Source organism: Mytilus edulis, chromosome 5, assembly GCF_963676685.1.
Source record: "Mytilus edulis chromosome 5, xbMytEdul2.2, whole genome shotgun sequence".
NCBI classification, from domain to species: Eukaryota; Metazoa; Mollusca; class Bivalvia; order Mytilida; family Mytilidae; genus Mytilus; species Mytilus edulis.
The window spans coordinates 55,938,759-55,965,300 of record NC_092348.1 but is presented as its reverse complement, the minus strand read 5'-3'; the positions used below and the strand labels follow the sequence as shown (position 1 = coordinate 55,965,300).

At 35.3% G+C, this 26,542-nt stretch overlaps 1 protein-coding gene across 1 annotated transcript in view; it reads left to right on the top strand.

Annotated features, from left to right (window-relative positions):
- The window catches only part of LOC139523990 (tonsoku-like protein), a 105,493-nt gene that overhangs the window by 20,567 nt on the left and 58,384 nt on the right, over nucleotides 1-26,542 (top strand). Inside the window, exons 10-15 of the mRNA XM_071318488.1 lie at nucleotides 412-610; nucleotides 13,213-13,280; nucleotides 19,989-20,069; nucleotides 21,093-21,329; nucleotides 24,686-24,800; nucleotides 26,371-26,533. Of these exons, the coding sequence (XP_071174589.1) occupies nucleotides 412-610; nucleotides 13,213-13,280; nucleotides 19,989-20,069; nucleotides 21,093-21,329; nucleotides 24,686-24,800; nucleotides 26,371-26,533 (863 nt within the window). The remainder of the gene's footprint in view (nucleotides 1-411; nucleotides 611-13,212; nucleotides 13,281-19,988; nucleotides 20,070-21,092; nucleotides 21,330-24,685; nucleotides 24,801-26,370; nucleotides 26,534-26,542) is intronic.

Here is a 26,542-nt window from a genome sequence, read left to right as displayed (position 1 = left end):
GGGGAATGTTTTGTATAAAGAACCTTGAAAACCAGAAAGTAATGGGGTTAACAATCTAAAATTGCACTGCTGGATCTGTCCTTGGGAAGATACCTTTATTTGATTTAAAAAAACATTCTGTGAAAAGTGAGAGAAAAAATAAAATAACAGAAATTACAGACATGATAGTTTATCTGTTGAATATTGAATGCTTGCATACAGACAGATAATAAAAGTCTAGACTGATCTTGGAAATTGACCCATGTCCACCACACACTCTAGGCCACTACACTACTGCTACACCACTGCTACACCACCAAGCTAGTCTGTCACATAGAAATCCCACAACTTTTTGTTTCAAACATGTTATCTGTATTTATTCATGAGTCAAAAATAGTTTATTTATCTGTTTAGACTACAATTTAATTTCAGGTCCATGTTTTGAAATCGTTGGTAGAAGTACAGAAGTACTATAAACAGAAAACACACCTGAAACAAACTGAACGGAAACTGGATAATATTAAAACAAAGTTTGATGTGGGCAGTGATGAGGAATTGTCTGAGGAGGAGAGAGATAGTCAGAGGTCTGACGATGTAGAAAATCTGAGTATATCAGAATTGTCAGAATCAGGTAAGATACAAAGTATGATGTCGGCAGTGATGAGGAATTGTCTGAGGGGGAGAGAGACAGTCAGAGGTCTGATGATGTAGATAATCTGAGTATATCAGAATTGTCAGAATCAGGTAAGGTACAAAGTATGATGTGAGGAGTGATGAGGAATTGTCTGAGGAGGAGAGAGACAGTCAGAGATCTGATGATGGAGATAATCTCAGTATATCAGAATTGTCAGAATCAGGTAAGATACAAAGTATGATGTGGGGAGTGATGAGGGATTGTCTGAGGAGGAGAGAGACAGTCAGAGATCTGATGATGTGGATAATCTCAGTATATCAGAATTGTCAGAATCAGGTAAGGTACAAAGTATGATGTGAGGAGTGATGAGGAATTGTCTGAGGAGGAGAGAGACAGTCAGAGATCTGATGATGTGGATAATCTCAGTATATCAGAATTGTCAGAATCAGGTAAGGTACAAAGTATGATGTGGGGAGTGATGAGGAATTGTCTGAGGAGGAGAGAGACAGTCAGAGATCTGATGATGTGGATAATCTCAGTATATCAGAATTGTCAGAATCAGGTAAGGTACAAAGTATGATGTGAGGAGTGATGAGGAATTGTCTGAGGAGGAGAGAGACAGTCAGAGATCTGACGATGTGGATAATCTGAGTATATCAGAATTGTCAGAATCAGGTAAGATACAAAGTATGATGTGGGGAGTGATGAGGGATTGTCTGAGGAGGAGAGAGACAGTCAGAGGTCTGATGATGTAGATAATCTCAGTATATCAGAATTGTCAGAATCAGGTAAGGTACAAAGTATGATGTGAGGAGTGATGAGGAATTGTCTGAGGAGGAGAGAGACAGTCAGAGGTCTGACGATGTGGATAATCTCAGTATATCAGAATTGTCGGAATCAGGTAAGGTACAAAGTATGATGTGAGGAGTGATGAGGAATTGTCTGAGGAGGAGAGAGACAGTCAGAGATCTGATGATGTGGATAATCTCAGTATATCAGAATTGTCAGAATCAGGTAAGATACAAAGTATGATGTGGGGAGTGATGAGGGATTGTCTGAGGAGGAGAGAGATAGTCAGAGGTCTGATGATGTAGATAATCTCAGTATATCAGAATTGTCAGAATCAGGTAAGGTACAAAGTATGATGTGGGGAGTGATGAGGAATTGTCTGAGGAGGAGAGAGACAGTCAGAGATCTGATGATGGAGATAATCTCAGTATATCAGAATTGTCAGAATCAGGTAAGGTACAAAGTATGATGTGAGGAGTGATGAGGAATTGTCTGAGGAGGAGAGAGACAGTCAGAGATCTGATGATGTAGATAATCTCAGTATATCAGAATTGTCAGAATCAGGTAAGGTACAAAGTATGATGTGAGGAGTGATGAGGAATTGTCTGAGGACGAGAGAGACAGTCAGAGGTCTGATGATGTAGATAATCTCAGTATATCAGAATTGTCAGAATCAGGTAAGGTACAAAGTATGATGTGGGGAGTGATGAGGAATTGTCTGAGGAGGAGAGAGACAGTCAGAGATCTGATGATGTGGATAATCTGAGTATATCAGAATTGTCAGAATCAGGTAAGGTACAAAGTATGATGTGAGGAGTGATGAGGAATTGTCTGAGGGGGAGAGAGACAGTCAGAGATCTGATGATGTAGATAATCTCAGTATATCAGAATAGTCAGAATCAGGTGAGGTACAAAGTATGATGTGGGCAGTGATGAGGAATTGTCTGAGGAGGAGAGAGACAGTCAGAGATCTGATGATGTAGATAATCTCAGTATATCAGAATAGTCAGAATCAGGTGAGGTACAAAGTATGATGTGGGCAGTGATGAGGAATTGTCTGAGGAGGAGAGAGACAGTCAGAGGTCTGATGATGTAGATAATCTCAGTATATCAGAATTGTCAGAATCAGGTAAGATACAAAGTATGATGTGGGCAGTGATGTGGGCAGTGTCTGAGGAGGAGAGAGACAGTCAGAGGTCTGACGATGTGGATTATCTCAGTATATCAGAATTGTCAGAATCAGGTGAGGTACAAAGTATGATGTGGGCAGTGATGAGGAATTGTCTGAGGAGGAGAGAGACAGTCAGAGGTCTGATGATGTAGATAATCTCAGTATATCAGAATTGTCAGAATCAGGTAAGATACAAAGTATGATGTGGACAGTGATGAGGAATTGTCTGAGGAGGAGAGAGACAGTCAGAGGTCTGACGATGTGGATAATCTCAGTATATCAGAATTGTCAGAATCAGGTAAGGTACAAAGTATGATGTGAGGAGTGATGAGGAATTGTCTGAGGAGGAGAGAGACAGTCAGAGATCTGATGATGTGGATAATCTCAGTATATCAGAATTGTCAGAATCAGGTAAGATACAAAGTATGATGTGGGCAGTGATGAGGAATTGTCTGAGGAGGAGAGAGACAGTCAGAGGTCTGACGATGTGGATAATCTCAGTATATCAGAATTGTCAGAATCAGGTAAGGTACAAAGTATGATGTGAGGAGTGATGAGGAATTGTCTGAGGAGGAGAGAGATAGTCAGAGATCTGATGATGTGGATAATCTCAGTATATCAGAATTGTCAGAATCAGGTAAGATACAAAGTATGATGTGGGGAGTGATGAGGGATTGTCTGAGGAGGAGAGAGACAGTCAGAGATCTGATGATGTGGATAATCTCAGTATATCAGAATTGTCAGAATCAGGTAAGGTACAAAGTATGATGTGAGGAGTGATGAGGAATTGTCTGAGGAGGAGAGAGACAGTCAGAGATCTGATGATGTGGATAATCTCAGTATATCAGAATTGTCAGAATCAGGTAAGGTACAAAGTATGATGTGAGGAGTGATGAGGAATTGTCTGAGGAGGAGAGAGACAGTCAGAGATCTGATGATGTGGATAATCTCAGTATATCAGAATTGTCAGAATCTGGTAAGATACAAAGTATGATGTGAGGAGTGATGAGGAATTGTCTGAGGAGGAGAGAGACAGTCAGAGGTCTGATGATGTAGATAATCTGAGTATATCAGAATTGTCAGAATCAGGTAAGGTACAAAGTATGATGTGAGCAGTGATGAGGAATTGTCTGAGGAGGAGAGAGACAGTCAGAGGTCTGATGATGTAGATAATCTCAGTATATCAGAATTGTCAGAATCAGGTAAGGTACAAAGTATGATGTGAGCAGTGATGAGGAATTGTCTGAGGAGGAGAGAGACAGTCAGAGGTCTGACGATGTGGATAATCTGAGTATATCAGAATTGTCAGAATCAGGTAAGGTACAAAGTATGATGTGAGGAGTGATGAGGAATTGTCTGAGGAGGAGAGAGACAGTCAGAGGTCTGATGATGTAGATAATCTCAGTATATCAGAATTGTCAGAATCAGGTAAGGTACAAAGTATGATGTGAGGAGTGATGAGGAATTGTCTGAGGAGGAGAGAGACAGTCAGAGGTCTGACAATGTGGAGAATCTGAGTGTATCAGAATTGTCAGAATCAGGTGTGGTAGCCACTTTCAAATTACAGTTTGCACTTAGTTTCACTTTAAATTCAGTTTAAATCAACTCAAGAGGAAATTTTATTTGCACAATTTTTAGCCAAACAACACTTATTGATGGCTCTTGTCACAGTTAAAAAATACTTTACAAAAAATTCAAAAGAACTCGTGTTCAAGAAATATGTTAAAAAAAGAATTGAGTAATGCTGTTACTGAAAAGTTAAAAGAAATATCACCATCTAAAATTTTTAGTATGTGTACTTGGGGGCCAGTTGAAGCCTGCCTTTAGGTGCATGATTTTCGCTGTGCCTCTACTTTTTCATTCAGCAGTTTACTGAAATCCTGATGTTTGATGTATTTTGCACGTCAAACAAAGTGGTTTCAGTTCTGTCGTATTTAACGTAAGGGTACCCAAATTGCACTGAGTACCCAAATTGCACCTATTTAGAAAGAAATAGCAACGGAAATCTTACAAGACTAAACAATTTGTATTTTTATGATTTGATACTATGCACGTCTTTCAACAAAGGTATCTTGAGGGTTATTCACTTTTGTTGTGGAAGAAAAATAACGTCTTGCTAGTTTAGATGCTTTATGATCGTAAGATGAAATATATATATACGTAACAATAACGTTACGTTACATTAACAATAGTGTGCGCGAAAGTACGGGAAACAATTACATAAGAAAACGATCTAAAGTCTCTTGGCCTATATTCACGACATTCTGGGGGCCTCAAAATGCATAAGAAATAAAATTATTTTAAATGATAAATAATCAAAACTTTAAAGTTCTATAAATGGATCACATTGAAAGTTTTTTTTTTGTAATTTCACTTTACGTTAACTGTCCTTCACAAAAATCCTATAACAGTTACTATAGTTCTAATGGATTTAACTTCACAATTGGTCGTGTGGTTACTAGTCCTCTAGAAGTCCGTACTTTTGCTGCTCGAATAAGTCCATCTCCTCCTTTGATGACGTCTTCTATTGTTCCTAATCTCCATAAAAGTCGTGGCGATTCACTTCCTAGTTGAACTACATCACCAATGTTAACTTGTCCAGTATGTTTTCCAGAGGCTCGATGATATTCACGTAATCCGGTAAGATATTCATTAGACCAGCGTTTTGCGAAATGATCTAATAAGAGTCCTTTTCTCTCAAATAGTTTGTTTGCTGTGATCGTATCAAGTTCTTGAGTATTCGCGTTGTGTTTGTCGTTGTGCATCTCTGTGGTCGTAATAATCCTCCCGTGTAAAAGATGAGATGGCGTCAAGGGTTCGGGATCTCTTATATCTGAAGATATATATGTAAGTGGGCGATTGTTTATAATAGTTTCAATCTCAGTGAGTATTGTTGTCAAAGATTGTTCGCTGACGAGTGCTTTACCAAATACTTTCTTTAATGTCATTTTCGTTAAGCCAATTAGACGTTCCCACCATCCGCCATACCACGGCGCTCCTTTCGGAATGAATTTCCAGTTGATATGTAAATTCAGCTGACTTTGAAGTGCATTTGATGCGGCTACAAATGTAGGTGCGTTATCAGAATAAATAGTTTGCGGTATTCCTTTTCGACTGATAAAACGTCTAAATGCTAGGATAAAAGTGTTCAATGACAAATCAGGTACAAGTTCCAAATGTATAGCTCGTATACATGCACATGTGAATAAACATATATATACCTTTCTCGGTTGTGTTGATGTATCCTTGATGTGTAGAGGTCCGGCAAAATCTATCCCAGTTGTGCAAAATGGTATGGTGTCTTTTACTCGATCCTTTGGTAGTGGTGGTGGTTCCGGGCTGTTATACGGTTTACCAATTATTTTTTGGCACTGTATGCATTTACGTAAGACACTGTTCACACATTGTCGAATTGCTGGTATCCAGTAAGATTGCCTTATATGTGTTATTGTCTGACCGACTCCTGTATGTAGATTTCTTAGATGTGCGTCCATAATGACAAAATCTGTAAGTTTGTGGTTCTTTGGTAGTAAAATAGGAAACTTCGCGTTTTCTTCTATAGATGAATTTTGTATTCTGCCTTTACATCGTATGATTCCATTTTCATCCAAATATAAACGTAACTGTTGTACAAGCGGTAGTGATTTAACTTTCGAGTTTAACGAAATATGTTCTAGCTCTTTCACGAACCTGTCTTGCTGTGTATCTTTGATCCATAAATTCATAGCTAATGAAATTTCCTCTTTTGTTAGACTTGTTCTTAGGTTCCTGTCACCTTGTGAACTTTGTAGTCGATATGGACGTTTTTTCTGGCAGTTCTTAACGAATTTCAAGGCGTATCCAGTTACAGTTAAAAGTTTATTTAGATCAGAATACCTGTTCATGTCTATGATTTGTGATATTTGCGGCGGATCACTTGGTATTTTATCGTCACTTCTGTGTGTCTTTGGTCCGGTGATATTAGATAGCTGAGTGCTTATTTCCACATGTCCTGTCCACGTAGGCCATTTACGCTCGTCCGTTAACCATTGGGGTCCATTCATCCATAATGTCGAATCTTCAAATTGCGATGCAGTCAATCCACGTGTTTGTAGGTCAGCTGGGTTCATTTCTGTGGGTACATATTTCCATTCATGAGTTTCAGTTAGTTCTTTAATTTCACTAACACGATTTTTTACAAACTTGTTTGACGATTTCGATGAGGTGAGCCAATGTAGAACTATTTGGCTATCGCTCCAAAATACTGCTCTTTTGATTCCTAAGTTTTTGATTACATCTTTTGAGAGTCGTGCTCCAATCACTGCAGCCATTAATTCTAATTTTGGTAGAGTTATTAATTTTAACGGTGCAACACGGTTCTTCGCGATAACAAGTGTCGACCCTGTGCCTTTACTCAAGTAAACGGAAGCTCCGTATGCTTTCTGACTTGCATCAACAAAAATGTGTAGAGTAGACTCGGTAGTTTCTTCGTCCTCGTTTGCAAAATAGTATCTCTGTATTTGAAGTTTCGTAGTTATCTGTAAGATGTCATTCTTCACATCGGTCCATTCGTTTTCAATTTCTTTTGGTAGTTTCTCGTCCCATGCATAACCTTTTTTCCAAAGGTCTTGAATGAGTGTTTTTGCTCTAATGGTTATCGGTCCGAGTAGTCCTAACGGGTCATATATAGCAGAAGACTGTCTCAAAAGTTCACGTTTTGTCAACTGTGTGTCCATCTTTAATTGTTTTGTTTCGGCAAAGCTGAGTGTATCTGAGTTTGCATCCCAGCGCATTCCCAATATTTTTGTCACCTTGTCTGCATCCAGTACTTTTTCCGATAAGGCTAAATCTCTGAGTTTGTCGCTGTTCGACATCCATGAACGTAAGTTGAAGCCTCCCTGTTTTAGCAATTCTCTGGATTCATTGAAGTATTTAATTGTGGCTTCTTCCGAGTTAATGCTAGATAGTACATTGTCAACATATAGATCTTCTTGTAGAATTGTTGCTACTTTGCTCTGACTCGTGGATAAATGTTTCAGTAATGTTGCGTTTAAAATAAACGGCGAACACGTTGCTCCAAAAAGAACAACTTTGAATCTGTACATAATCAATTCACTTGTTGGGTCAGTTGAATCGGATAACCAAAAGAAACGTGTGGCGTCTCGGTCATCATTGTCAAGTCTTACTTGTAAAAATGCTTTTTCTATGTCCGTTGTGATGCCATATTTTCCTAATCTAAATCTTGTAAGTATGCTTGTCAATTTATTTAAAATAGGTGGTGCTGAAGATAGGCAGTCATTAAGGCTGGGTAAATCTGGATTTCCATGGCAACTGCAGTCATATACAATCCTAATAGGGGTCGTGTTTGAATCTTTCTTAACGGGATGGTGTGGTATGTAGTGGATTCTTCCATGCTCGCGATCTATTTCTGTAATGGGTACCTTTTCTATGAAGTCTTTCATCTCCTGTTCTTTGATAATCTTGTCGTATAGATTTAACATATCCGGATCTTTAGCCAACCTATCTATAACATTCTGGGTCCTCCTTCTTGCTATATATTCATTAGTGGGTAACTCGGGATGATCTTGTTTCCATGGTAGTTTTGCGACATATTTATTTTCCTTAAATGTTATGCTAGAGTTTTGGTACTCAAGCATTAGGTTTTGTACATTTTTTGTGTTTTCATCAGAATCCGCCTCTAATCCGCTCGACTCAATTTCCCAAAATTTCTGTAAATCGCACTCCTCGGGTTTGTGCGCAACTAAGACATTCATCATCGTAGAGTTCCATTGTTGAGTGTTGATATCTGTGTTCAGTGGTCCTGATAGCAAATAGCCTATTTTAGATTTAACAGCTGTTGGTCCGTCACCTCGAATAATTTCATCTTGTACTAAAGACCAGTAATAGTCTGCTCCAACGAGAAGTGAAATGGAAAACTTTTCATCCTGCGTGACTGGGTGGGCAAGTTGTAATCCTCGTAAATAGGGCAAGCTGTTAATGTTAACCCGTTTCTTCATATGTATCGGTGCGGCAATTTTTGGAACAATAATTACTTCCATTGGAATTCTTTCTTTTCTTTCGGTCTCAATGGATAATGTTGCTTTCTCCAGGTTGCGTACATCACCTTCTTTCCCGCCAAATGCAGAAATTTGCATGCTTACTATACCAGTTGGTTTGATATGGAGTTTCTCTACTAGTTCTTGAGAAATAAATGAATTCTGGGCGCCTTCATCGAGTAGAATGTTAGTCATAACACTTTCATCATGGTACCATACGGGCGCTACGGCGGTTTTCAATAGAATTTCGGTATGTGCTGTAACTGCAGAATGCATAGCGGCGCTCTTTGTTTCTGTGGTAATTTGTAGCTCTTCGTTGACAGGTTTTGTTACGGCTTTATTTTCATTTAAAGTGGAGTTTTCATTTAGTAAATTATTACGGCAGATGCTACTGTGATGTTTCTTACTGCAATTTCGGCAACTGTATTTTGACTTGCATTCCGAAACCTTGTGATTACCGAAACAGTTAAAGCAAACTCGTTTTTCCTTTACGATTTGGGTGCGGGCGTTTATATCGGTGATCTTTGTACATTCATTAGGGTGATGCGGGTTTTGACAAAACAAACACGGCCTTTTAGTCTTAATGGAACTATTGTTGTTACTATCTTTAGACCCTGTTGACTTCCATCTTTTATTTGTAGTTTCTGTCACGAACGATGCGGTGGGGATAATATCGGTTTCAATAGGATTGGCGTTAGCGGCCTCTTGGATACAAACTTCTTTCTTTATTGCTTTGCGTAAACTTAAAATATCCCAATCATCATTACCGTGGTCTCGAGTAATGTTTTGTCTGACAAAACATGGAAGTTTGTTGAGTATTAGTGGTATTAATAGGCTTCCGTACGATTCCTGATATCGACCCATTCCTTCTAATTCACGTATATTACTTTCTATTGTGTCACTGAACGATTTCAGTCCCCTAATTCCGGGCGTTGGTGCAGGCAAATTTAGCAAATTTTGCATGTATGCGTTTACTATTTTGTGTTGTTGGCCAAATCTCTCGTGTAGAATTTGTATTGCTTGATTATAGTTTGTATTAGTCATTTGCATTCCCGAAATACACTGGCTAGCTTCTCCATAAAGTTGCGATTTTAAATAATTAAATCGTTGCACGTCACTCAATGAAGGATTTTCATGTACGGAATTATTATAGGAATCCCAAAAGGCTGACCATTCCAATAGATTTCCGCCGAAAGTTGGCAAGTTGAGTTTAGGCAATTTGTTATAATGACTTGACACTGTGGAGGTGGGCATGCTTGACTGGCTTAGGCTTGTTTGCTCCGAGTTGAAAATTATCTGGTTAGAATGATCTTGCACGCTGGGGTTATTGCATATAAAATCTGATGCATTAGGGTTAAGAGCTGATTGATTTTCAGACTGACTAACACTTACTTCTTTTATGAACTTTTCAATTTTCGTTATTCCAATTTGAATCTCTAACTCGTATCTGTCAACTTCTTCAATTTCTTCGTCGAGGTCTTCTTCTTCAATAATAGATTCTAGAATCTTCTCATTGAGGTCAGACAATGTCTTCTTCTTGGTTTTGATAAGCTCCATCATGGATCTGAGGTTGACAACATCTTGTTGCGGTTCTTCTGTCGGGTCTGCTTTTTTCAGTAGTTTTATTACTGCTCGTCTATGTGCGGCTCGTACTGTTTTGAGTTTCGAACTCATCTCTAGTTGTGGTTTTTCGTCACGGCACCAATATCTTGAGGGTTATTCACTTTTGTTGTGGAAGAAAAATAACGTCTTGCTAGTTTAGATGCTTTATGATCGTAAGATGAAATATATATATACGTAACAATAACGTTACGTTACATTAACAATAGTGTGCGCGAAAGTACGGGAAACAATTACATAAGAAAACGATCTAAAGTCTCTTGGCCTATATTCACGACAAAAGGTAAACATATTTAGATATACACAAAACGTTCACAGTCTTTATCAACAGATGGACTGTTTACTAAAAAAGCAAAATGTACGAAAACGTCACCATGCGACGTCATCAAAACGTCATCTTTTTAAAATTAGCAAATACAATATATTAAAGTATCCATTTCGTAAAATATGAAGAGTAAGCATGGACTAATATCCAATTGTTCAAAATATTTGAAGAAATTAAACAAAAGCTCGGTTATTAGACTTTTGACGATGTGAATTTAAGCATGGATGCAATTTGGGTACTCCTCATTACAGAATCATGGATAGTTTGGAGGTTGATTCAAACCCATTTTTTTATGACTCAATATGGATTAAAAATCAAATCGGTGTACCTATACAATAAAGAAGGATAGAGCTACAAAATAAACCCAGTATGGACATTTTTTTCCTGATCATAAAACAACGTAGGTGAAAAAACTGTCAAAATAGGTGCAATTTGGGTACCGTCACGTTATGTTCAATCAGCCTTAACAAAAGCAAATTGCCTTGAATATTGAAAAAATTAGTGCCTATTTCAACATATTATTTTATCATTTTGTTCCACACAATCATGTTGGTAAACTCTGATGAAATATTATTTTTTACCAAATAATAAAGAATTAGTGTCAATCCTGTGTTTCTTCAAAACATGCTGACATCTGGACTTTTGAAAACATAAGTAGCTGAAGTTATTTTGTCATTTTAGACTGAAATGCGATTTTAAATTTAAAGATTTTGAGAAGAATCCTGTTTAATTCGTATAAAATATTTCAAAATGCGAGTTTAACTTATTGTGTTCACAAGTTTCTCACATTTTTCACAATAATAAAAACATCGCAAAAATTTCTGAATTTACAGTATGATCATGATGATCATCATCCAATGATTATCAAGATGAAGATCAGAAATTACAGTGCATTACTTTAGGCTTATGATATACTGTCAGATATTTTTATGCCCCATTTATGGGCATTATGTCTTCTGGTCTGTGCAACCATTCGTCCATCTGTCCGTTTATCCCGCTTCAGGTTAAAGTGTTTGATTGAGGTAGTTTTTGATGAAGTTGAAGTCCAATCAACTTCAAACTTAGTACACATGTTCCCTATGATATGATCTTTCCAATTTTAATGCCAAATTAGAAATTTCTCCCCATTTTCACGGTCCACTGAACATAGAAAATTATAGTGCGGATGGGGCATCCATGTAATGGGGACACATTCTTGTTTAGTAATTGTTTGCTCATATACCTCAGTCCTCATTTAACTCTCTCCTTTTTTCTGGTTTTGAATTTTACTGTTAACTCTTATTTATTACGTAATAGTTTGCTGAAGTATTTCATTTTTACATAAACAACATATAGATCCTTTATCTTATTGACAAGAGAAAGAGTCGGAGAGTTTAATAAATTTGATTTCAGAACAATCTACATTCATATTTATGTTTTATTTGTTAAAATGCAAGTTCTTAACCTAGTTGCATGCAATAATTTCTGAATTTACAGTATGCAATCAGACTACATTGTCTTCACTTTACAGGGTATACTTTTTTCCTTAGTGTTTTTTATGATACGTTTTTACTTTTAGTGCATAAGTACAAATGTGCTAAAAAAATACTGTGAATTCAAAAAATATTGTGTGCATTTATTATTGCGATTTTGTCATCTTAGACTAAATGCCATTTGAATTTTTGTGATATTGAGAAAAATACTGTTAAATTCGTTTAAAAAAATTGAGAATGCAAGTTTAAATTTCAGTGGCGGATCCAGAACTTTTCCTAAGGGGGGGCCCGCTGACTGACCTAAGGGGGCCTGCTCCAGTCATGCTTCAATGATTCCCTATATAATCAACCAAATTTTTCCCACGAAAAGGGGGGGGGGGGCGGGCCCCCCAGGCCCCCCCCCCCCCCCCTGGATCCGCCTATGAATTTATTCAGTTTTAACCCTGTAGCATTTTTCGCAATATTGAAAACTTCGCAATAATTTCTGAATTTACAGTAACTAAAAATGAACTAATGAAATAGTTATTGATATTATTATAATGGAAGTGAAGTTCCCAATGATGGCACGGTTAATTGATTTATGATAGTGATGTGTATTGGGCTTCAAAAATGTATTTACAAATAATTGATCCCAGGGATCTTTTGATTGTATTTTTTTTTTGGCATGTAGAAAAAAAAAATTGATATGGGGTAAATACTAGTACTGTCAAATCAGTATTTATTGTAGTGTTTTTATTAATGCAAACAATGCGTTTAGGTTAGTATCCAATAATCAGTCTTCACGTTGAACTGCTAAATCTACAGGCCCGCAGCTCAATTTTTGAAATTTTTTAGTTAGATTCTGTTGGCCTGTAGGTCTGATTTTTACAGGCCCGAGAGCAATTTTACCTGCCTGGGCTGCCACTCGTCGTGAAGACTGAATAATAAGAACTTGCATTCTGATATCTTTTAAATATGTCTGTATGCAGATTTACCTGACATCGCAATACTTAATCTCGCATTTTTTCTGTTCTTCAAAAATCACAAGAATGAATGGTCACACAATAATTTTGAATGTATTATATTAAAGATGATATGATCTACAATTAATAGATGCTGCATGTCATTACAAATACCTTTAATATCTTTTGTAGTTTTGTTATATTTCGGTCTCATTATATTTATCTTGACATACTTTATACTTACAGAGGAATCAGAGGAAGAAGGAAGTAAAGTTAAGACTGGGTCAAGGAGGGCCACTAAGGCCAAGGCCACTGTAAGTGTTATCTCAAGTGGTATCTTCAACTAAAAAGGAATGTTGCAATAATTTACGATTTGTTCAATGATTGGTTCAAATATTTAACCACAATGCACATTGAAGTATTTCCACTATTGTAAAGGCCAGTGTGAACTATGTTCTTTTACGATATGCCTGTTAAGGAATGTTGGGGAAATCTTGTGGGCTTAAACCTCTGAAAATCAATATCATCTTTTGTATCAATCTTTTCATCGTTCATATCTAGGTACTTTTTACTAAGTCAAATATTTAAAGATAGTATTGCTAGTAATGGACTTACGTGAAATTATGGAGAAAAATAGAATATTCAAGCATAATATGCAAAATGTCAAACATGTATTTTGCACTAGTCATTTTTGGGGCCCTTTATAGCTTGCTGTTTGGTGTGAGACAAGACTCTGTGTTGAAGACCGTATTTTGACCTACAATGGTTTATTTTTACAAATTTAACTTCGATGGAGTGTTGTCTCGTTGACATTCATACCACATCTTCTTATACCTATATAATATACTGAATTTACAAACATTTTGAATTCAAGAAAATTGACACCAGTTTATCATCTTTGACTAGATATATCTCAAAATACAGTTCCCAAATTATCTAATTTTCAATATATTTATTGCTGTTATTTTTAGATTCATGTCAATGCTTGTACTTTTAAGATCTGACAAGTAATATTTATAAAGTTTTGATTTATAAATTACATTGCACCTATTTATAACAATAACCTTTTGTAACACTAACATAATTAAATTAAAAGAGAGTCAAGTGTTGATTTCCTGACTGTCTCACATTTTATCTGATCTCAAGGGGACTCAAGGGTATAAATCCAATATCTTTTTAAATTTAAGATTTCACTATGTTTTTAAATGAACTTTATCCTATACTTAATAGAAAAATTAAATTAAAAAATGGGGTCACTGTTCATCTAAGCTCACAATCTGCCTTCAAAAGTAGCATGCATTTTTGTTAAGGTACCCTTTTTCTGTTGAACTAAAAGGAGAAATAAAGGTAAAATCGAAATATGAAAAAAGAACTGAATTACAGAAATCGCTTAAATTTTACAATTGTTTAGTTTAAGTACAGCTTATTTGGAAAAAATAACAAAAAATATAGGTCATTGATGAGATAAAAAAAAACATTTCAATTTTAATGCGCAAAAATGGCATTTTTCACCAAAGGCAGATAATTTGGAGCTTTTGCAATGATAAAAAGATTTAAAAGTCATCTGGGGCCAAAACAAATTGATTTTTTTTGGATGCTTTTTGTACCACATCATTAAGTAACAACTAATAGTGTAATAAATAAAATTTGTAATGTAATCAGCATCATACAGAATTGTTTATATACATTAATTTTTGTCCTTCTAATTTCCACATTTCAAGCAATAACTTAGATTTACTTTGACAAAGTTTTTATACATTTTCTTAAGACTCAATGAGTATCTCCGGATCTTTTAACAACAACAGTGTTTCAAATTAATATTCCATCATTAGTCAGTATATTTGTTAATAAACTGTTGTGATGTCATTTTCTTCCTCAGAATGTATTTCCATACCATTTTATACTTTTATTCTATCTACTTCAGAACAATTGTTAGTTTCTTCGTCTTTACTTTTAATAAAATTCCTACTAGCATGACAAGTTTTTTCAGTGTTATGACCTTGTCTGTAAACATTTAACATTGTAACAAGGTCATGTCTACCTATTATATCCATTAAGTCTGTAAATTGAGTTATATTTTCTTCAGAGTAGAAATTTCTTTTGAATAAATATCGACACATTTCAGATGGGTATTTCAAGTTTTCAAACTTTTCTCCTTTCCCAAATTCAAAATTATTTAGTTGAATTGCAAATTTCATATCCGAAACATCTTGTCCATCCATATTCTGAACTATTTTGCACATTAAATGTGAAAACAGTGAACATTTTTCGCTTACACTTGACATCATAGTTAATATTAATCACATTTTTCAAGATTCATATTTTTACATTGTCCATGTATAATGATTGTTACTGTTTGTGATATTGACAATCCAGAAGGGAAATTGTATAACGATTGTTACCTTTTGTGATACTGACCAAGTGAAATTTTGTTAATGCATGTATCATCTATGACGTCAAGTGTATTTCCAGATCTTCTAATCTTAATTTTTTTTTTTGCATTTTTAAATTTTATTCTATGCTTGCCCTGTTAATATGTTTAGAAAGGGTATTTCACAATATATATTTATGTTACACCCATTTATAACACTAACCTTTTGTAACACTGACATAGTAAAATGAAAAGAATGTCAAGTATTTATTTCCTGACTGTCCCACGTTATTGTGAGAATCATAAGTGTGCATCATTATGGTACTTGAAATATTAGATGCTTTATTGAAATTAAGAACAAACTACCAGGAATTGAAACAAATCAATCTCAAGCTTAAATCACCTTCTTAGAAATCAAAAAGCTTTGGTGCAAATTAGTGTGTTTTTATATTGTGTGTGTCTGTCAGCAGTATGTATTATTGTTTGCATTTATTCTTTTTCTGTCCATGTGTATTTGCAAATTTCTTGCTATAATCTAGCTTTGCTGTAACTCATTTGCCATGGAAGGCAAGACATAGATATTACATTTCTGGTAATGTAAGCTTCAGGCATTGTTAAGTTTCTGCTCTAGTTAGTTTGATAGGAATTAATTGTGATAGATCAATGATATATGGTGTTAAGTTGCAATACTATCAGTTCATATCAATTTGACAACTATTTCAAGGCCTTGTCCCCTAGGTGATGGCCCAGTGACTTTGAATTAATAGGCAATTTTCAATGATAAGCTGTCTGCTTAAAGTAAGTTTGATAGAAAAAAGCTAGGCAATAAAAAAAGAATAAGTTTTTTGCTCTAACCCAACCTACGCAAAAAATAGTTACCAACTCAAAATCTATTATAGTCTTGATGAGAAAAAGCTTTTTTTTAATCAGATATGAAGTCTAAAAAACATCTATTACTTCAATTTTTCTTTGCCAAAAAAAGAAAAAGAAAATGCCTACCTACCTAACCACTGTCTCTACTTTTGGGTAGGGTTTGGCCAAACCAAAATATTTTTTTAAGTGTGGCCCTACTTGTAATATATCAATGACATTTTGTATAAATTTGCAGTTCTATCAGTACTTATCAATTTGACAACTATTTTGAGGCCTTACCACTAGCCTAGTTCATTATCCAGTGACCTTGAATTACTGGGCAATATTCGATGATAAGTTTTCTGCTTAAGGAACAACTGGTGATATAAAAAAATAAATACTATCAGTACTTACCAGTTCGACAGCTATTTCAAGGCCCTGCCACCTAGGTCATTGTCCAGTGACTTCAAATTAATTATCAATTTTTTATGTTAAATTGTCTGCTTCTGTCAGTTTGTAAGGAACAACTATCAGATAGACATTTGTATTTTATATCAAGTTGCATTATTATCACGATATTTTAGCTTGTTGATCATTTCCAGGCCCTGCTCCCTAGGTACATCAACTTTGGAGTGAATAACATTGTTGCTGTCCATCAGATTGTCTTTTTCTGAATTTTCTGTTCACTGGCAAGATATATCTGTGTTGATAGTGTATTATGTATATTAGGATTCTGGATAAAGTATAAACACAATTTGGTTACAATTTTTGTATTCACAATACTTAACCATTTACAAATGTATACTCACTGGTGCATAGTCCTTGTTAAGTAATTGTTAAATCAGGTAACCCATTATGAATTGTAGCAGATTTATGTAACAAGTGAATAAATAGCAATAATAGTACTACATGTTTTATTTGTTCCTCCATGTATTCTATTTGTATGTGTGTTTTGAAACTTGAAAAATATCTATTCTCTCAAAAAATGCAGTTCAGAGAGGTACAGTTGGGAATGCTTGCTTTTTAGCTCACCTGGCCGAAAGGCCAAGTGAGCTTTTCTCATCACTTGGCGTCCGGCGTCCGTCTTCCGTCGTCGTCGTCCTGCGTTAACTTTTACAAAAATCTTCTCCTCTGAAACTACTGGGCCAAATTTAACCAAACTTGGCCACAATCATCATTGGGGTATCTAGTTTAAAAAATGTGTCCGATGACCCGGCCAACCAACCAAGATGGCCGCCATGTCTAAAAATAGAACATAGGGGTAAAATGCAGTTTTTGGCTTATAACTCAAAAACCAAAGCATTTAGAGCAAATCTGACATGGGGGAAATATTGTTCATCAGGTCAAGATCTATCTGCCCTGAAATTTTCAGATGAATCGGACATTTCGTTGTTGGGTTGCTGCCCCTGAAATGGTAATTTTAAGGAAATTTTGCTGTATTTGGTTATTATCTTGAATATTATTATAGATAAAGATAAACTGTAAACAGCAATAACGTTCAGCAAAGTAAGATCTACAAATAAGTCACAATAACCAAAATGGTCAGTTGACCACTTTAGGAGTAATTGCCCTTTATAGTCAATTTTTAACCATTTTTCGTAAATCTTAGTAATCTTTTTGAAAAATCTTCTCCTCTGAAACTAATGGGCCAAATTTAAGCAAACTTGGCCATATTCATCATTGGGGGATCTAGTTTTAAAAATGTGTCCGGTGCCCCGCCCAACCAACCAAGATGGCTGCCATGGCTAAAAATAGAACATAGGGGTAAAATGCAGTTTTTGGCTTATAACTCAAAAACCAAAGTATTTAAAGCAAATCTGACATGGGTAAAATTGTTCATCAGGTCAAAATCTATCTGCCCTGAAATTTTCAGATGAATCGGACATTTCGTTGTTGGGTTGCTGCCCCTGAAATGGTAATTTTAAGGAAATTTTGCTGTTTTTGGTTATTATCTTGAATATTATTATAGATAGAGATAAACTGTAAACAGCAATAACGTTCAGCAAAGTAAGATCTACAAATAAGTCAACATGACCAAAATGGTCAGTTGACCACTTTAGGAGTTATTGCCCTTCATAGTCAATTTTTAACAATTTTCTTAAAATTTGAAGATTTTCAATAACATTTTCCACAGAAAGTACTGTTATAGAGAGAGATAATTGTAAGCAGCAAGAATGTTTAGTAAAGTAAGATCTACAAACACATCACCATCACCAAAACACAATTTTGTCATGAATCCATCTGTGTCCATTGTTTAATATTCACATAGACCAAGGTGAGCAACACAGGCTCTTTAGAGCCTCTAGTTAGTTATTGATGCATATTGTTACAATTGATAAATGTAGCCTCTGGCCTTTGTTAGTCTTGTATCATTTTAATTTTAGTTTCTTGTGTACAATTTGGAAATTAGTATGGCGTTCATTATCACTGGACTAGTATATATTTGTTTAGGGGCCAGCTGAAGGACGCCTCCAGGTGCGGGAATTTCTCGCTACATTGAAGACCTGTTTGTGACCCTCTGCTGTTGTTTTTTTATTTGGTCGGGTTGTTGTCTCTTTGACACATTCCCCATTTCCATTCTCAATTTTATTCTTTTTAAAAGATTTTTTGTTGTATCTGGATTACAAAATTTTAAGAAAATCTGTTTGTCCTACCATATGTTATTAGGATTTCATTGATGTCATTTTAAATGTGATTTATCTTTTTTATTTATCTTTATAGGTCATTTTTTACCAAACCAAGCAAAAGAAGAAAACATGTTTGCTGTTAGTTACCCTTTTAAATTTAAATGCAAGATTATTTCCATTTCTGACTTAATCAAACCTTGGACAGAAGCCTCTTCATAACGAATTAATCATAAAATAGTAACTATTTGATGTAAAATTCCGTTTATTGGCAGATGATTGGTTTAATAAAATATTTGTATTTGTAATCAACAGATATTACTCTGAGCAATATCAATATTTGTTTTCTTTTTCCATCTCTGTTGTTGTTTTTCTTTTTTTTAATGCTTATTTTTTTTTTGGTGTTATCCTTTTACACTGATAGTTGCTATTACAAGCTATACATGGTTCTGTGTAATCCTTTACAAATTTTTAATAAATTGTCAATTTGTAATCTATTAATAGAAGTTCAAAGTTTCCAAATGTTATATTTAGTATTGGGGTTTTTCAGAAATATGATTTCACCAGGTGTATGCACAGGCACTTGTTTCTATCCAAGGAAAGACCCACTATCAACGTATATATATATATGTTGATAGTGCGTCATCCCTTGGATAGAAACAAGTGCCTATGGGTGTATGTAGTTGTGATACGTCAATAGATATAGCAGGAAGGAAGCACTCGTGTTGGGTGTAAATTTTTCTCTCTTATTCAAGTAGTACTATGTAATACAAATTATTGTCAATTATCATTGCTACAACACTTTTAACCCTTTCATCTCACCTTTTTAGTTTACCTGCTCCTAAGGTCTTTGTAGTGAAATATATGTGTGCATCTAGTTCCATCAATGCTTTATATACTTCTATTGTGCATATAAAATTGAGAATGGAAATGGGAAACATGTCAAAGCAACAACAACCTGACCATAGAGCAGATAACAGCCGAAGGCCACCAATGGGAATTCAGCACAGCAAAAACACACCCAGAGACCCCCACACTAAAAGATTGCGTACCCGAGTTGCCCACATTGGGGCAATCGCAGGCCTCAGCCTAACCGGAGTGCAATGGAAAGGCCTCGACCTGGGGATACATTATTTACATATGTCAAGGTGAAACTTCTTTTTTATATTTTTCAGAGAAATGAAAAAGGAGAAACACCATTACACAGGGCTTGCATAGAGGGTAATCTGAAGAAAGTTCAAAAGCTGATTGAACAGGTTGATGATCTCATAGTATTGTTATATTTTTTATCACAAAACTTTTAAATGTATAACATGCTACTCCCTGTATGCTGAAGTTGAATATGTCATTTGGAAAACTGGTGACAAAAATGTATCTTCCTTGCAAATGGAATTTTAAATGTTGATATCTCTACAAGGATGCTGCTGTTAAAAAGTTAGCTACAAAATATATTCAAAAAAGCTGAAAGCTATATGAAGCTTAGTTTCAAATTTTGCTATTTGATGTCTGTACTGTTTATTATATATGTTGGATACAAAAAGCTACTTAATATCTCAGGTTCAAGAAAACTGTAAGGCCCATGATTATGAAATCTTAAAAAAATGTTTGCTTTGGATCTATGGCCCTAGCTTGAATCTCACTTTCCAAAAATGTGTTTAAAATTACAATTGAATAGGAGTTATTTCCCTTTTGTGAAGTATACTGGTAAAATTACTGATTGGCTTCAATGAAGAACAAATGTGTCAAGTATATAGAAAGCTATGTGTAACTTTAATTTGAAACATTCCCAGATTTATAAACAAGTTTGATTACGGTACAATATGAACCAGAGACCAAATGATGTAAAAGTTAACCATTATAGGTCACCGTACAGCTCTCACAAATAAGCAAGACCCACACCATTTAGTAAGCTATAAAAAGCACAAATGACAAATGTTAAACAATTGAAATGATAAATCCAACAGCCTGATATATGTGCATTACTTTTAATAAATGAAAAACAAATATGATATACAGCAACAAACAACAACCATTGTATTACAGGCCTCTAACAAGTACCTTTTAATAATATCATTTTTATATAGGCAAAACACTATCTGTAAATCAACAGAGATTAAAAACTGCTTATCTATTGCTGAATAAAAAATTATTCACCTAATGCTTATTAAATGATGGAATCCAAATTAATTCTTTTGAAGCCAATGTTCGGCAATTAAATTTATGTATAATTGCATAAGACTGATTCAAGTACTTTGACTGGATTTAAAATGTTATTTCAGGGTCATCCTGTAAACCCTCGTGATCATTGTGGATGGATACCCTTACACGAGGCAGCCAACCATGACGTATATGAAATAGTCTTGTACCTACTGGACCATGGAGCAGCCATCAATGATCGAGGGGGTCAGTACTGTGGAGGAGTTACTCCCCTTATAGACTCTGGTAACTGTGGCAACATGGAAATTATGGACTTGTTAATTGAGAGAGGAGCTAATGTCTTGGCTAAAGATGATGAGGTTTGAATGCATTAGTAACCAGATTCTAAAGGATTTTTTTTATCATTTTTATGCCTTCACTAAAGGCAACATGGGCTTCCATCTATCTGTCAGTCTGTCTATCTGTTCCATTTTAGTTTCTGCATTGTAACTTAAGTTTTCCTTATCCAAATTTTATGTAACCCGAACACAATGCCAAGAACCAAAACTAACAAAGTTTGAATTTGGCTAGTGAGTCACTTACTATCTAGAGTTATGCCCCTTTTTATCTTTTTGAATTGCAGAGCTTGAGTGGGATCATTAAAGTCCCAAGACACCTCTTTCTTTTATTTTTATCTGAATCAATTTTATAGTTTGTGAACAGACAAATTTAAGGCTATTTGAAATTTAATTTCAGTTTGGGTGAGTTATTATACTCTCACTCACCTTATCTGTCAGTTCTTTCATTAAATATACTCAGTAATACTTATTGTATGTCATGACAAGGAATAGCTCATTGCTGAGAACTGTGGTAAGGGCATTGTAAATTTTTCACATAATAGATTATATGAATATATCTTTATAATTTGATTAATTAGGGCCCCGCCGACTAAGGCGGGTCGCCCTATAGTGATCAGTCTGTCCGTCTGTCCGTCCGTCCGTCCGTAACACTTTAACTTTGTGTCCGCTCTATATCTTAAAAACCGTTATGATTTCAAAGTTTATACTTGACATCCATTTTAACCAACACCAGAGGGTGTGTCATGATGTATGTAAAACTTCCTAGGTCAAAGGTCAAGGTCAAAAACTTTGGTTTCAGTTGACAACCCTGTGTCCTGTGGTGAAGATCGTGTCCGCTCTATATCTTGAGAACCGTTATGATTTCAAAGTTTATACTTGACATGTATATGAACCAACACCAGAGGGTGTGTCATAATTTATGAACGACTGCCTAGGGCAAAGTTCAAGGTCAAAAACTTTGGTTTCAGTTGACAACCCCATGTCCTATGGTAAAGATTGTGTCCGCTCTATATCTTGAGAACCGTTATCATTTCAAAGTTTATACTTGACATGTATATAAACCAACACCAAAGGGTGTGTCATAATTTATGTGCAACTTCCTAGGTCAAAGGTCAAGGTCAAAAACTTTGGTTTCAGTTGACAACCCCATGTCCTATGGTAAAGATCGTGTCCGCTCTATATCTTGAGAACCGTTATCATTTCAAAGTTTATACTTGACATGATTATAAACCAACACCAAAGGGTGTGTCATAATTTATTTACAACTTCCTAGGTCAAAGGTCAAGGTCAAAAACTTTGATTTCAGTTGACAAACCCATGTCCTATGGTAAAGATACAATTTTTTAATGCACATTATTCACAGCGGGGCCCACAGAGATGGCTCCCATCTCAATGATATCTAGTTGTGTTGCTTGTTTGCTGTCAAATTTACATTTGCATGGAATCCAATTTTTCTCAGTAAAAAAAAATGCTTAAGCTAATGAGTAGCTGGTGAATTATCTCCAAATTGAAATAATGTATATCAGGATCTGAATTTGGGGCTATATTTCTATACTCTTGATTTTTATGCCCCACCTACGAGAGTAGAGGGGCATTATGTTTTCTGGTCTGTGGGTCCGTTCGTCCGTCTGTCCGTTTGTCCCGTTTCAGGTTAAAGTTTTTGGTCAAGGTAGTTTTTGATGAAACTGAAGTCCAATCAATTTGAAACTTAGTACACTTGTTGCTTATGATATGATCTTTCTAATTTTAAAGCCAAATTAGACTTTTGACCCCAATTTCATGGTCCACTGAACATGTTGTACTGTTATACCACTGTCCCAGGTTAGGAGAGGGTTGGGATCCCGCTGACATGTTTAACCCCGCCACATTATTTATGTATGTGCCTGTCCCAAGTCAGGAGCCTTTAATTCAGTGGTTGTCGTTTGTTTATGTGTTACATATTTGTTTTTCGTTCATTTTTATGCCCCACCTACTAAGTAGAGGGGCATTATGTTTTCTGGTCTGTGCCTCCGTTCGTTCGTTCGTCCGTCCGTCTGTACACATGTTCCCTATGATATGATCTTTCTAATTTTAATTCCAAATTAAAGTTTTGACCCCAATTTCATGGTCCACTGAACATAGAAAATGATAGTGCGAGTGGGGCATCCGTGTACTATGGATACATTCTTGTTTTACATAAATAAGGCCGTCAGTTTTCTCGTTTGAATTGTTTTACATTGTCTTATTTGGGCCTTTTATAGCTGACTATGCGGTATGGGCTTTGCTCATTATTGAAGGCTGTAAGATGACTTATAGTTTTTAATGTCTGTGTGATTTTGGTCTTTTGTGGATAGTTGTCCCATTGGCAATCATACCACATCTTCTTTTTTATATAGAAAATGAAAATGGGAGTTTCAGGTTAAAGTTTTTGGTCAAGGTAGTTTTTGATGAAGTTGAAGTCTAATCAACTTGAAGCTTTGTACACATGTCCCCTATGGTATGATCTTTTTAATTTTAATGCCAAATAAGATTTTTTACCAAATTTCAGGGTCCATTGAACATGCTAAATGATAGTGTGAGTGGGGCATCTGTGTACTTTGGACACATTCTTGTTTCTATAATCTTGATTTTCTCTTGACTTTATATTTTTGCACCCATTTTTCTGTACTATTCTTTATTCTATATTAAAACCCATTAAGACCTTCATACATCCCTGAAAAGAAGGAATTGTTTGTTTAAACCTAGGCTGTTTCTGAGACAGAACAAGACATCACTGCTTGGTATTTGCCACTGTTAATGGTAGCAATGCAGTCCTAATTATAATGTTAAAAAAAATTGGAAAAGTCAGGATATGGTGTATCAATTCATGATTCAAAATCTCTACAAACACACATTAAAAAAAAAAACAGAAGCAAGGAATAGTCATTGTATTGCAGGTTATGATCTTAAACTCACAGTGAAGCATTAAACATGAAGCAAATTCTCATCTCACTGCAAATTCAAGATGGCCCCTTGCACAGGTTTGAGGGAGAACTCTTTATTAGTTGTTGATCATGCTACATGTGTATATTAAAGAACGAACCAATTGTGTAATATCAACAAATGATTTGTGCTGGATAGAAATCAACCCTATGCAAGTGCACGTATACATATACAAATGTACATGTATAAGACATTGATTTTGGGGCATTCAAATACAAAATAAAAGATGAATTGCTGTCAGTCTCTTAGATGTTCTTATTACATATCAATTTCAAACAGATTTTTTCAACACAAAATAGGTTAAAAGATGTATTGATATTCATTTACCTTAGGTCGATTTCTATCTAACCAAAATTATGATTTATTTATGGCAATACTGAAATAAATGTTCTATAACTTAAATTTTTAATTATCAGGGTAATTCAGCGTTGGATTGTCTGAGAGCATGGAGAGACCGGTGTGATAATTTAGACGATGAATTATTGAAGAAATTCCAACATACAGAGAAATTACTGGCTTCTAAAAAGAGAGGTAATCAATGATAAGCGGTCAACAAGTTACCAAAGGTTATGAACTTGTATTTCCCCATTTAAATAGAAAATAGAGGATTTGAGATAGGTGCATGTAATGATGTTTCATAATTTGTTGCTTTAAATATCAATTTAAGGTATTTCAAACTACTGTAGATTCTTTTTTATTCGTTGCCGAAGGGCCAAGTGAGCTTTTCTCATCACTTGGCGTCCGTCATCGTCCGTCGTCGTCGTTAACTTTTACATAAATCTTTTCCTCTGAAACTCCTGGGCCAAATTGAATCAAACTTGGCCACAATCATCATTGGGGTATCTAGTTTAAAAAATGTGTCCGGTGACCCGGCCAACCAACCAAGATGGCCACCATGGCTAAAAATAGAACATAGGGGTAAAATGTAGATTTTGGCTCATAACTCTGAAACCAAATCATTAAGCGCAAATCTGTCACGAGGTTAAATTGTTTATCAGGTCAAGATCTATCTGCTCTCAAATTTTCAGATGAATCGGAGAACCCGTGGTTGGGTTGCTGCCCCTAAATTGGTAATATTAAGGAAATTTTCCCAATTTGGTTATTATCTTGAATATTGTTATAGATAGAGATAAACTGTAAACAGCAATAATGTTCAGCCAAGTAAGATCTACAAATAAGTCAACATGGCCAAAATGATCAGTTGACCCCTTAAGGAGTTATTTCCCTTTATAGTCAATTTTTAACAATTTTCATTAATTTGGTAAATTTTTGTAAATTTTTACAAAATATTTTCCTCTGTAACTAAAGGGCCAAGTTCATTATATAGAGAAAATTGTAAGTACCAAGAATGTTCAGTAAAGTAAGATCTACAAACACATCACCATCACCAAAACACAATTTTGTCATGAATCTATCTGTGTCCTTTGTTTAATATGCCATAGACCAAGGTGAGCGACACAGGCTCTTAAGAGCCTCTAGTTTATTTAGTTAAACCACAAAATTAAATATTTGCTTGAGCCTTGTATTCAGAATTTGTCAAAATCACAAAATCAAATATACATGAAAAACAATATTTCCTCAATCCATGAAGATAAATGAATCCACAAAAATGAAATGGTCTACAGTATTGAAATAGAATTTCTATTTTAACAATATCTCATCAATTACAAGAAAATTTGTAGTAAATCAAAAGAAGTTCGTTTATATCTGTCCATTTTAAAAATGGGGGGTGTTATGGATCAAAATGTTTTGGAATTAGAGGCAACAAAGGGGAAGAACTAGGCTTTTCTGGTCAATGGACAATTAAGACAATTTAAAAGCAATGAAAGGGAGGTAATGCATAAACATTTAACATACAATATTGGGTATGCTTGGATTTACCTCCCTTGAATGTTGTGTCCATACTTGCCCCAACTGTTCAGGGATTGACCTCAGCGTTCGTATAAAGCTGTGCCCTGCCGAGCACCCGTTTTTTTTGTTTTTTTTTATCAAAAACATAAATAACTTATCTCACATAGCAAAATGAACATAATTATAATTATAAGCAAATATTATGATACACTTGTTCACATTTATTAATATATTTTTCCATATGATTTAGGAAAATCATCAGTAGACAGTGTACAAAGAAGCCAAGCAAGCAGAAGTCTGAATCCAAGTCAGAGAAGTCAGAGGGTTGTTGAAGAATGTGATCTTCCCCATCTCCCTCTACAAGAGAGAGCCAAGAAACGTAAATCAAAGACTGGACATTCTTCAGATCTCAGGTTAGGAAT